Source organism: Poecilia formosa, unplaced genomic scaffold, assembly GCF_000485575.1.
Source record: "Poecilia formosa unplaced genomic scaffold, Poecilia_formosa-5.1.2 Scaffold608, whole genome shotgun sequence".
NCBI lineage: Eukaryota > Metazoa > Chordata > Actinopteri > Cyprinodontiformes > Poeciliidae > Poecilia > Poecilia formosa.
The window spans coordinates 15744-28749 of NW_006800547.1; the positions used below are offsets into that span (position 1 = coordinate 15744).

Genomic DNA, 13006 nt, shown 5'->3' on the forward strand with positions numbered 1-13006 from the left:
CTAATGTAGTTAGCTAACATGGCTGCCTTGCATGCTTCAAGGAGGGGCAGTGAACTCTAACAAAACACACTTGACATGTACCCAGTTTTCACCTGATTAAATTTGACAAGACAGTCCCAACGTACGAGAGCGAATACACAGCTAAACTAGGCACAGTATACCCAATGACAACGTGCCTGTGAAATATGATTCATTTGGTGAAAAGAGACTTATTTGACCTTAAGTCAAAAATCTCTAACTCGTATGATAAGTTGGGCAATGTCACCTTGAATCAGCAGTACCTGTAAAACAATCTGATTAAAAACATTTTCTTGAAGCAACAGTACCTGTGAAAGAAATATAACTACAAAGTGTGCATTTCCTATGAAAATGCAAGTGTGAATGCTCAATGTTGAATGCTTTTGGTGATAATGGCAAAAGCATGATTACAACAAATGTATTGCCAAGGTTACTGTATTTATTTACAACTCTACCAGCTGAGGTGACGGATAAAGACTTTGGAGAATGGGATAAAATTATATTGAGATCCATATGGCAAGGAAGAAGACCACAGATTAGATTCAGAACTTGTGGTCATCGAAGGACAAGGGGCCTTACCCTGTCTAAGAGCTAGTATGTAGCAGCACAGCTTGGTATTCTCCTGAACTTAAGCAATCCATTATACACTGCCAAGTGGAAAGGCATAGAATGTGTTATGTCACCCACGATACCTCTACAAGCCATGATAAATTTATTTATCTGTAGGGAGGAGTTAAATCCATGGCTAGGATCATCTCTGGACATATGGAATGAAATTATTTTAAAATAAGGGCTGACAGAGCAGAGTAGAGTACTAAGGTGGATTGAGAATGAATCAGATTTTAAACCTGATGTAACAGATAAAAGATTCAGTAAATGGGAAAAGGGTCCAAATATATTCTGGGAGGTGGTTAAGAAAAATACTATACAAAGCTTTGAAGAAATAAAGAATACATATGATTTAAACAACCAGGATCTCTACAGGTACTTACAATTGAGGCACTATTAAAAAAGATAAATTTAAATGAGTTGGAATCTGTTATAATTAAGATGTTTATTTCAGCAAATGAATCAACCTTGAGGAAGAAAATTTCTAAATTGTACACAGGATTGAAAAATGTGAAGAAAAGCAAAGCAACAAACATAAAAGTAAGATGGGAAAAAGATGCTAACTGTGGGCTTTTGCAGGAGAACTGGGAGGAGACATGTGGGCAACAGGGGAGAACATCTTGTTCCCTTTCCTGGAGAGAGTTTGGCTGGAAGAATATTGTAAGATATTTCAGTGAACCAGCACAAAGAAAATACCAAGATCCAAGATGTTGGAGGCCTTCATGGTGTCCTATTGGCAGAATTTAAAGAATTGTATGGAAAAGGTGCTGGGGGTGAATATTCCACTTATATTTAACGTTCTGCACATGGGAAGAGGGGTGGAAAAATTAACAAGAGCATCTGATAAATACAGCATATAGCAGCTCATCCATGTAGCCTGACGTAGCAACATTTAGCTAGACAATGTCAGACAGTCAGAAGTTTTAATTATTGTTATCAAACTCGGCGTTTTGAAGCCAAAAATACCTCAGAAATATACAGAACCACCCTGAGAATCACCTCATTTAAAGTTAAACTCAGTTTCACACAGAGAGCCTAGCATAAATGTCTGGCTGTTGAACTGGACCGGTCCAGGTCGCTATCAGGCTAATTTCTGTTAGCAGCTTTACTAATCTTTACATCACCAAGGCTCATTAAAACAAACCTTTATCTGGGCTTTTTTNTACAATTGAGGCACTATTAAAAAAGATCAATTTAAATGAGTTGGAATCTGTTATAATTAAGATGTTTATTTCAGCAAATGAATCAACCTTGAGGACGAACATTTCTAAATTGTACACAGGATTAAAAAATTTGAAGAAAAGCAAAGCAACAAACATAAAAGTAAGATGGGAAAAAGATGCTAACTGTGGGCTTTCGCAGGAGAACTGGGAGGAGATATGTGGGCAACAGGGGAGAACATCTTGTTCCCTTTCCTGGAGAGAGTTTGGCTGGAAGAATATTGTAAGATATTTCAGTAAACCAGCACAAAGAAATTACCAAGATACAAGATGTTGGAGGCCTTAAAGAATTGTATGGAAAAGGTGCTGGGGGTGAATATTCCACTTATATTTAAGTGGAATATATTTAATCCCCAGAGCAATTTAGTTTTTCTTTTTATCAATAAAATGATTTCTACATACATTATCAAATATATATTATTGTAAAAACAAATCACTTCATAGTGAAATTGTCTGTTTTTGATATTATAATGACAGAAATTATTACTAAAAAAAAAGAGAAAATAGAAAATCAGCTCCACTGAGGGGCCCTTAGAGGGCCCTAAGCGGCTGCTTAGTTTGCTTATGCCTGGCCTCAACAGAACCGAACAAACTGACTATTCATGTGTAGCCCAAACGGACTTTTTCCTGAAGCCAACTGAACTTCAGAAACTTAGTTTAGCTCAAATGCTAAAACTAAGCATTTGAGCTAAGTTTTAGGAATTCTATATAAATATTGATAGAAGATAATCAAATCTAAAAATTAGGCGTTTGTTGTAAATATTTGGAGGTGTGTATATGATATTCACCAAAAATAATTTAAAAAAAGCTAACAATAAAAATTCTGTTTTAACTAGTTGACATTTCTCCATCCTTATCCATTAAAGTAATTTTAAAATTCTTTCGATGGAATAAAAACCCTGACGCATCCCTCCAGAATAACAATCCCAAAGCAGGTGAACAAACTTTTCTCTAATATGTTTTTATCAACCTGGATAACCATTGTGAATAATTTTGTAGGAAATTTCTCTTACTTTATTATTTAGGTGTTTCTTTGGAAGCAACCAACTCCACTTCCAATTTCTATTTTCAAAAATGTTGGACTGATAAAATATTGAAGTTGCTGAAAAGACAAAATGTGACATTTCGTAACGTCTCGTTGGTTTTCTTAGGCCAGTCAGTGGCACTGGGACGGCGCCAAACACCCGGAACGTTCCTTCTGGTTTACTTCTCTCGGTCCTTTTTTTAATTTATTTTTTTTATTATTACAATAATATGTACAAGTTACGTAAACAGTAACTAAACGAACGATGAGGCTTAAGGAAGGTAACAGAGCAAAAATTACAAACATGAAAGGGATACGAATAGGAAGAGGTTAAATGCAGCAGTCAGGGCAGATTACATGAGACATTCTTTACAAATTGTAGTATTCTTTAAAGCTTTAGTATTGGTACAGTATTTAAGAGAATACAAATATGAAGAAACATAGGCATAAAAAGTATTACATTTGGGTTTAAATTTAAGAAATTTGCAGCTGTAGATATTAAATTTTGCTAAAATTAATATTAAATTTATAATAAATACTATATTTTTTGGTGTGTCTAAACAGAAAAAGCCACATAAAATAGTTTTGAAGTTAAACAGTACATCTATTTCCAAATTTCTTTTTAGGAGTAAAAAAAAAGATCTCAATCCCAAAAAAGATGAGTGATGGTTTCCTCAGAATTGATATTTAAATATTTTACTATTAACAGGATAACATCTATGTAGACACTTCTCGAATCTTATTAGTTATTAAATATTTCTTCAGCAATAACCAAACATCTTTCCAGCAAATATCATTAAATATATTGTCCCAACAAAAGTAGAAGCTGGTTTGCTTATGTGATCTCTTATTATTAGTTCTCTAATACATTTGTTATTAGTCTTACTACTTAAAGATTAATCTCTCGGTTCTTCTCATGTGCGTCACGTTGGGTGTGACGTCAGTGAACGTATCACGTGCGTCGCTCGGATCAGCTGACCGCTGTGTTTCCGGGTTTATTTCTCGGACTTAATTTCGGTTCAGGTCCAGTTCGGTTCTGCTCAGGTTCGTTTTTCTGAACTTACTCTGACAAAAAGCGACCAGAGTGACGGTCGGAACCATCCGAGTTCGGTTGGCTTCAGGAAAAAGTCTGTTTGGGGCACACATGAATAGTCAGTTTGTTCGGTTCTGTTGAGGCAGGCAGTACCAGTTCGGTTCGGTTCGGTTCTGTTCGATTAGACAGTAGAGTTCCGGTTCTGTTGCACTATACGGCATAGATTTGTTCCTATCGGTTCTGTCGGAGCAGGTAGTACTGGTTCGGTTCTGTGGAGTTGAGGATGCCACTGTGTTTTTCAACATCTTGAAGGTAAAAATCATGCTAAGTTATTTGACTTCTCATCGGCTTTTAACACAATCCAGCCTCATATTTGGATCGAGAAACTTCTTAGCTTTCATCTGGATTTTAATGTGGTGAGTTCTTGATGTTTTAACATCATCATTAGGAAAATTAAACCCAGTATTGCTGATATTTCTCATCCTTTACATGCCGAGTTCCAGTTTCTGCCTTCCGGCATCAGGCTCAGACTTCCTACTATAAAAGGTTGGAGCTCTTTGGTTCCATCTCTTTTTAATGCAGGACTCGCACCTGATTAGTGTTTGTAGCGACTGTTGGTCACTAATGAAATAAATGCGCTGCTGTGCTCTTCATGCATTGGTTTGTATTTCATGTCCTGGTATGTTTGGTGGTCTTATTTTTAATCTCTTTGTCTTTTAGTTTTTATACTTGCTGTAACATCGATTGCCCATTTGGGACACGAATAAATCTGAATCTGCTGTAGCAGTCAGCACACGTTCTGTTTGTGTACCGAGACCAGGTTCTGGGTTCTGCTTGATTGTACCTGTAGTTTCACGACCGAGAGCAGGTTGTGTTGGGTTCAGTAGATTCTATTGGGTTCTGTTGAGTTCTGCTTGGTTCTGTTAGGTTCAGTAGGTTCTGTTGGTTCAGCAGGTTCTGTTTGGTTCTGTTTGCAGTGATGAGTGTGTCGGACAGTGATGAGGAACTCTACAACGAGCGGACCGCCCTGGTTCCGGCCCAGAACCCTGCGGTTCCGTCCTACCGACCCGACCCAGAGCTCAGCCCCACTGAGGACTCCGACAGTAAAACGGTACCGGCCCGGTTCTGCTGACCGTGTTTGAGGACAGTGTCGGTCCTGACAGGTTCTGCTCCCCTCACAGGCCGGGCGGAGCGGCGGGCGGGCCGGTCCGGACCCGGGGGCGGAGCCTGAGGACGAGGAGGAGGAGCCTCTGAAGTACGGCGCCAAGCACGTCATCATGCTGTTCGTCCCCGTCACGCTGTGCATGGCGGTGGTGGTCGCCACCATCAAGTCCGTCAGCTTCTACTCAGAGAAGACCACCCAGCAGCTGTAGGTCTGCCAGGTTCTGGTCCCGGTTCTGGTTCTGGTCTCACCCGGTCTCTCTGCAGGATCTACACGCCGTTCAGCGAGGACACGCCCGACGTGGGCCGCCGGCTGCTGCACTCCGTCCTCAACACCGCCATCATGATCAGCGTCATCGTGGTCATGACCATCCTGCTGGTGGTACTGTACAAGAACCGCTGCTACAAGGTAGGATTGGGACCGGACCGGACCGGAGCAGATCGACCTGATCCAACTCATCATAATCAGCGTCATAAACACATTTAACTATATTTTTGTGGCGCCTTTTCTTTAGATTTTGTGTGTTCATCAGTACATCTTCTAATAACTCGGAATCATCAAGTTATATTTTTCCATTTCCTGTCAACTCTTAACATTTTGTAACATAAAACCACTTTGGGTGGATGTAGCGCCCCCTAGTGCCACTGCTAGCAGGTTTTCGGAGGGAAACCCGACAAGGAAACGATATTTCTCCAGCAGGCGGTCCAGCTGGTTCTGCTTGTGATCCACATTGATGTAACCGGGTCGGAGCAGAGAATCGCTGCCTTGGTTCTGAACTAGAAGCCAGTCCAACCTGCTGAATGTTCTGGGTCCGTTTCAGCCTTCAGTTCTGGTTCTTCTCTGCTTCAGTTCATCCATGGCTGGCTCATCCTGTCCTCCCTCATGCTGCTCTTCTGGTTCAGCTTCATGTACCTGGGGTGAGTTTCCGTTCTGAAGGACCCAGCCGGCCTGGTTCTGACTCTGGTCCATCACTGGACTCGTCCTTTCTGTGCCATCAGCGAGGTGTTTCGTACCTACAACGTGGCGGTGGACTACCCAACGGTTGCCATGGTGATCTGGAACTTCGGCGCAGTGGGCATGCTATGCATCCACTGGAAGGGGCCACTGCAGCTGCAGCAGGCCTACCTCATCCTCATCAGCGCGCTCATGGCCCTCGTCTTCATCAAGTATCTCCCCGAGTGGTCCACCTGGGTCATCCTGGGCGCCATCTCTGTCTATGGTGAGTCCTGGAACGCCGTCACCTCCTGCCTCACCGTCATGATGCCTCTAACTGTTCTCCCCTGCAGACCTGGTGGCCGTCCTCAGTCCAAAGGGACCGCTGCGGATGCTGGTGGAGACGGCTCAGGAGCGCAATGAACCCATCTTCCCCGCCCTCATCTACTCCTGTAAGTCCAGAGTCTCATCTGGTCTGCGTCTGGTTAGGTCTAATTATAGGTCGATTCTAGTTGGGGGCTGGTCCGGGTCTCCTTCTGGTCTAGTTGGGGGCTGGTCCGGGTCTCCTTCTGGTCTAGTTGGGGGCTGGTCCGGGTCTCCTTCTGGTCTAGTTGGGGGGTGGTCCGGGTCTGCTCCAGATGTGTGGTTGGAGCGCTCTGATTGGTTATAACATTTCTGTTCCTCTGCAGCTGCCATGATATGGACGGTGATGATGGCGAACCCGGCCGATGGCCAGCGCTCTGAAACAGGTCAGACTTCGCTAGTGGCAACGCCTGCTCTGCTGTCCAAGCCTGCAGTCTAAATAGTGTCTCTATGGCAACAGGTTCAGATGAGGAGGCAGAGCTAAATGGTGGGAGGGCGGAGCCTCAAAGCCGACGGCTGATGCCGGTCACGGAAGAGGAGCTGGAGGAGGAACGTAAGTGGAGGAGCTGCAGGTCACAACTCAGCCGGTGTCTGGTTACCATGACGATGATTATGATGGTGTGTGTGCAGGCGGGGTGAAGCTTGGCCTCGGAGACTTCATCTTCTACAGCGTCCTGGTGGGAAAGGCTGCAGCGACCGGTGGAGACTGGAACACCACTCTGGCCTGCTTTGTGGCCATCCTCATCGTACGTTCAGCCCTGTTGCTTTCCTTCCACTAAACTTTCCATCAATCATTTCTGGTGTCATTCAGAGTGCCAAGACAGTTTCAGATGTAAGGTAAGTTTCTTAGTCATCTCCAGGTGGTAGGAGATTATCTAAGTCGGCCACGTTGAGTCTGAGGATTCAGTCGTCTTCTTGTGTTTTCTGAATGAACCAATGAGGCGAGGCTCTGATCCAGCAGCACTTCCAGTCAGAGAGGTAGAGGTAATGGCAGCATCATGTCTCCTCTAGTGACTTCAACTAGGAGAGAATGAGCTGAAGAGAGAAAATGGTATGGGGTGCGAGAACTTTGAGCCGGTCATGTGACTCATTGTCCATCTCCTTGCCCCCCTCTCATGCCCCAACCCCTCTGCCCCTCCCTCCAGGGTCTGTGCCTCACCCTGCTGCTCCTGGCCATCTTCAGGAAGGCGCTGCCCGCGCTGCCCATCTCCATCGCCTTCGGTCTCATCTTCTACTTCTCAACCGACTTCCTGGTTCAGCCCTTCATGGACAATCTGGCCAATCACCAGTTCTACATCTGAGACCAAGCCCTGCCCATTTCCTCATCAGCCTGCTGGATCGTCATCCAATGACGCATAAAGGTCACTTCCTGTGCAGCTCTGAGCAACAGGAAGTGACATCATACACTCTGTGACCTTACCTGGTGGTCTGCTCAGGTGTTTGATGTATGTAGTTTGTCACGCTGCGATTGGCTGAGACCTGGCCTCTGCATCATCGACCTGGTGACCCACAGACGCTCCATTAAAGGCGTGGAGCTGCAAAGTGGGCGGAGCCACCAGTTTATTACTACTACATCCACTACATTACCCACAATCCTCAGATCAAGAAGTCTGGTTCTTTGGACACTTCCTGTTGAAAAGCCTGATGGGAGTTGTAGTTTCCCATAAGGCTCAAACATTTTAATTTTTTTTTCCTTTTAATGAGATATTTTACTACATAATTAAACTATTTAAGGGATTAAATAATTTTAACAGGAAGTGATCTGCCAAAGAAAAAGCAGAAAATAATATTTTATAGTATTTGTCTGGCTCCTAGAAAATCCTAGTGATGAATATGATCCCCTGTACGTGTTTGTATAATATTGGCCTGTCTGGGCCTCCGTACGTCTGCCAGTTGATGTTTTGTTTTTAACTTGTTCTTCTTCTGTAAATGTTTCACATAAATTAAATGGAGTTTTCTGGAACAGACTCAAAACTTTTAACTTCTCAGTGACTTCCTGCTCCTCGGGTCATGACCCTTCCTCCCTCCAGCTAAAGGTCAGAGGTCAGCTGACCTCCGAGTCATCCTGAGCTTCACAGGATGCTGCGGCCCATCGGGTCCGTTCTCCAGAACAGAACCGGTGTGTTCTGAATAAATGAGGCGTTTCCATTTTTAATACGTTTATTCTGGATTCTAAAACGGGTTTAGCTCCGCTCCTCGAACTGGGATTTGTTCTTCAGCAGGAACGCCGCCAGATATTCAATAGGGTTGGGAGGCCTGGAGAGAAATATCCACCACAACTTCAGAACCAGCGAGCGGCAGCAGGTACTGACCCGACCCGCAGCACAACCCACCTCTCCTTGGCCAGGACGGATAGGCCCTGCAGCAGGATGGGAACCACGGTCTGGTCCAGGTAGGCCCGAGTCGGCAGCGCCTGCAGGTCCACCTTCTGCTTGGACAGCTTCTCCGCAGTCGCCTTCTCGTTCTCCACCGTCCGCTGGAGACCAATGACCCGACCCGTTACTCAGACATCGGTTCTGTGACCGAACCGAAGGTGGGTCGGTGGCTCTGTCCCGTCCCAAGGTTCTGAATCCAGTATCTCGGAACGGGACAGAACCTGTACAGAGTGGTGAGTGAAGCAAAGCATGCTGGGAGACGGCGTTACCTGCAGGTTCTCCGTCAGGCCGAACTCCGCATGAGGGTTTTCAGAAACCTGCAGGAGGATTCAGGTTCAGACAGCTGTTGCCATGGAAACCGTGTGTGTGTGTGTGTGTGTGTGGCTCACAGGTGTGTGTCCCTCCATGGACTGGTCTGGGTCTGTGTGATCTGAAAGGCAGAGCAGCAGTTGCTTAGCAGAAGGTCTGGCTCCTGATCCTCAGACCGGAAATACGCAGTGCTTTGATCACGTGACTAGCATGCTGCAGGGTTTATGTTTTTAGGAAAATAATAAAAAAAACTAAAAAAAATAAAAACGTTTTATTTTTATTTTGTTTTCTTTTTTAAGCCGGATTGCAAGCGTCTCTGTCGCTCTGAGCGCTTCACTGGCAGAGCAGATTTATTCCTGAAAGATATGTTGAAGATGGCTTTATAGTTTGCATTTAAAGCCGACCAATCACACCGCTGGCGCCTCTGCGCTGCAGCAGCTGGATTAAGTTTACCTCAGCGCGCCTCCTTTCACTCAAACTGGACTCAGGCTGACCTGTATGGATATTTACATCAACCCCCTGTGAGGAATTATGATTCTTTCCAGAGTTTTTGATCAAGGTAGGACTTTAAGCCACTCTAGTTAGCTCCGTTTGCGCAGCTCTACGTGAACTGCAGGAATAACTTGTAATCGCTTTCAGAGATGAACTGAATGAGCGGTGAGAATGATTTTATATTCGTGAACGAAGAATTTTGGGCGGCTTTTCCATCTCAACACGCCTCCCAGCCTGTCTCTGCCTGCACTGATCAAGTTCATCTATGTGTTCCCGGTTGGCCGGTGTGTTAGGTAACGAACCAGCACTAACCTGATCATGCAGGTTCAGCCTGGTGAGGAGCTTTCGCTCCTGTCTGTAACGCATCATGCTGATTTTATATTATATTATTATTTTTAGTATTATTTTTCTGGTTACTCAATGCATCAAACATATCAAATGCTTTGTCCACTTAGTCAGACAGAGTTAATGTTTGCAGCGGCGCGGAGATCTGAGAAACTCGTCCCATAAACTCGACCAACCAGAATAGTTTTTGTGACGTTTATTAAAAACTCAACAGACACGAAATGTTAGAGCTACTGAAGCCACATTAGCAGCATTAAATTAAATCTCCCGTTTGTTGTGCGTCTCTGCGTAGTGCAGCAGATTACCTCATCATGCAGGGCCGGTCCAAGGCTGATGAGGCCTGGAGCAGAATCTGACTGAGGGGCCCCTTTTGTAGCTAAAAACATCAGCACCTCTAACAGATGTGTTGGATTTAATCTGAGAGAGGGGGACTAGTTTAATTGGCCAACCTAGAAAGCAATCAGTTATAATTGCAGTTTACTAAATTGTATTTGTGAACAAACAGCTCAAACTCAAAGATTAAGCTCACAGCATCAGATTGTTTCTATGGTAACAAAACAATCTAACTATGAATATTGTTTTCTGAATTTTTACAAAGTAAACTTGCCAGCTCCTTAAACTCTTACATTTAAATGTTAAACAATTTAAAATCTTTTAATTTATGTATGCTGAAATTGATTAAAATTTAGCAGCATTGATAATCTCAATAAATAAGTGTTACATTCTGTGTTAAAATGTCAGCATTTGTGGCCCCTGAAGCCCTGGGAGCCCGATGGAGCCGCTGACTTGACTTGGATTAAACAAAAGTGCAAATAATTGATATTCATTTTAATTGTGTATTTTGATTTGTTTTTAAGACTAGTTGTGGGTTTAAGTAATGTTTCACTGGCGATGTTTTCCCGTATGATTACCGAGTGATATTTTCAAATGTCCTCTCTTTAACATCTTTTAATACAAAAACACGGTGGACCGCCTCGGGACCCGACCACCGGGCTGAGCAGGTTTTCTGGGGGAAACCCCGATTGTTCCTCTGACTCCAGAACTAAAACCCTAACTGGACCGACTGGGTTTGGGATCAGCTTCATGGGAACCTGGTGACGTCTCCAGCGGCTGTTACCATGGTAACCTCCCCGCAGCCTCTTGATGCAGGAGGAGACTGGACTCATAACCAGAACCTCTACCTGAACCCTCGGGGTTCATTCGGAACCGCAAGGGACTCGCCGTCAGAACCACCAGAACCGGTTCTGGTTCTGTTTGCCTCTCCAGCAACACAACAGGGACGAACTCGGCTGTTTAAAGTTCAGTTGGAAATAAATCCGAAAGAAGCGTTTCGGTTCTGGTTCTGGCCAGTCTTAACCCGTACAGCTGGCCTGGATCCGGGCCGGGCCTGGACCCGGACCCAGCTCGAACCGGGCGACGTGGGTCAGTAAGCGGCTGGTTGTTAGCTTAGCATCTTAGCTCTTTCCGGTAAATAAACCGAACCGAGGACAGGAAGCGACCAACGGCGGGAGACCTGAACGATAACGCGCCGGATAAAACCGGAACCACCGAACAACCGGACCGAACCTCCCCAGGACCCACCGATAAGAACCATCAAAGCTCAACAATGAACTCACCATCCGCCATGTTTGTTGTGGAAGTGTGCGCAGTAAATCCGGCGTACGCTGATTCTGCTTTGACGTTACGTCAGAAACGTTCCTTCCAAAATAAAAGCAACGTTGTTTCCGGTTTCCTTTCAAAGTAAGAGCATAGCAAGTACTTGATTTCAGGCTGGAGGAAAAACTAATCTGCTTTGGTCGGTCACACCTTTTTAAATGGATCTCTTTTTAAGATGAGGAAACATCTTACTGGTTTATATAACTGGTGTGATACTGTAGAAACGATGGGTCATGTTTTTATTAGTTGTAGGAAACATGTGACTCAAAGAAGATTATTAAAAACGGAATTAGGTTTTAATAGAGAACTGAAATTTGAGAATGTCCATCAGTTAAATAGTATTGAGGGGGAAAAGAAGATTTTTCGTCTTTTAAAAAATTCTGGGCTAATTAGGAGAATTTGAGGTATAGATATTAGGATCCAACAGATGGCAGTAGTGCAACAATAATGGACGCAAGCTGCCGTTAAAATCTAAAGAAGAGGTAATCTGCTTTGGATCCGCAGGCTGGATTTCTGTTCAGAAAGGTTTAAAATCCTGGCTCAGAAGAAATATTCTCCATAACTTTGAGCAGGATAATTTAATGAATGTTTTCCTATGTTGCAGTCCTGCAGAGTTAGCTTCAGGAAATGTTCCAACACCAGACAGAACCAGAGGAGCACCCAGGTTCTGACCTGGCAGCTCCTCTGGTTCTGACTGAATGTGGGTCTGAAATCTGAGTTTATGAGAAATGTTGCAGCTTTCCTTTAAAACGTGGTTCTGCTTACCCTAAACGAGAAAAGCTGAACATTTTGCTGCTGGGTTAAAGTTTCAAGACGAGGTCTGAAGGCCTGGGCCCAAATCTGGCCCGCCTTATGAATTGACGTGGCCCTGCAGACTGTAGAGCTGCCAGATTACATCAATGTGAAAAGATTTTTAATATTATCTAATTTCAAAAAGTATTTGTCAAATTGTAAAAACAGCTGTTCATTAATATTCTAACAATCTGGTTTAATCGACGCCTTCTGCCACAAACGGCCGTTTAATGATATTCATGATCTTAAAATGTCCAGAAATGAAAAAAATCACAAGAGTAGGAAGGACAGCGGATACCAAACCAACTGAGCCTAAGGTAGCATAATAAGCTACACTCAGTTTCAGTGTCAACACAAACGTTAAAATCTCCCACAATAATGACTACATCTGCATTTAACTCCAAATCAGGTTTTTAAATAGATTTGATGTAAACATTGAGAATTAAGTCCTGTGGACGATACGGAGCAACAAACGATACGGAGCAACAACCACGATACGGACCAACAACCACGATACGTAGCAACAAACACGATACGTAGCAACAAACACGATACGGAGCAAACACGATACGGAGCAACAAACACGATACGGAGCAACAAACACGATACGGAGCAACAAACACGATACGGAGCAACAAACACGATACGGAGCAACAACGATACGTAGAAACAAAC

The 13006-nt window shown here is 43.9% G+C and overlaps 2 protein-coding genes across 4 annotated transcripts; one reads left to right on the forward strand and one right to left on the reverse strand.

Annotated features, from left to right (window-relative positions):
- Positions 1-3768: 3768 nt before the first annotated feature.
- Positions 3769-8329, forward strand: psen2 (presenilin 2). Of its 3 annotated transcripts, none has more exons than XM_016665684.1 (11): positions 3769-3915; positions 4869-5015; positions 5086-5273; positions 5333-5474; positions 5916-5983; positions 6065-6285; positions 6353-6451; positions 6689-6748; positions 6823-6915; positions 6993-7108; positions 7508-8329. In XM_016665684.1, exons 2-11 carry the CDS (start codon positions 4884-4886, stop codon positions 7661-7663), a joined length of 1275 nt encoding a protein of 424 aa, XP_016521170.1. In that variant the 5' UTR covers positions 3769-3915; positions 4869-4883; the 3' UTR covers positions 7664-8329. The 3 variants fall into 3 exon arrangements, with proteins under 3 accessions (XP_016521170.1, XP_007541480.1, XP_007541479.1); XM_007541418.2 differs by having other exon boundaries at positions 3772-3915; positions 4882-5015; XM_007541417.2 differs by lacking the exon at positions 3769-3915 and adding an exon at positions 3924-4216 and having other exon boundaries at positions 4882-5015.
- Positions 8330-8504: 175 nt separating this feature from the next.
- dpy30 (dpy-30 histone methyltransferase complex regulatory subunit) lies at positions 8505-11900 on the reverse strand. The gene is made up of 5 exons (XM_007541419.2): positions 11500-11900; positions 9127-9167; positions 9007-9054; positions 8696-8838; positions 8505-8618 (listed from the first exon to the last, which is right to left on the reverse strand). The coding sequence occupies exons 1-5, from the start codon at positions 11507-11509 to the stop codon at positions 8546-8548; spliced, it is 315 nt and encodes a 104-aa protein (XP_007541481.1). The 5' UTR covers positions 11510-11900; the 3' UTR covers positions 8505-8545.
- Between the last annotated feature and the right edge of the window lie 1106 nt (positions 11901-13006).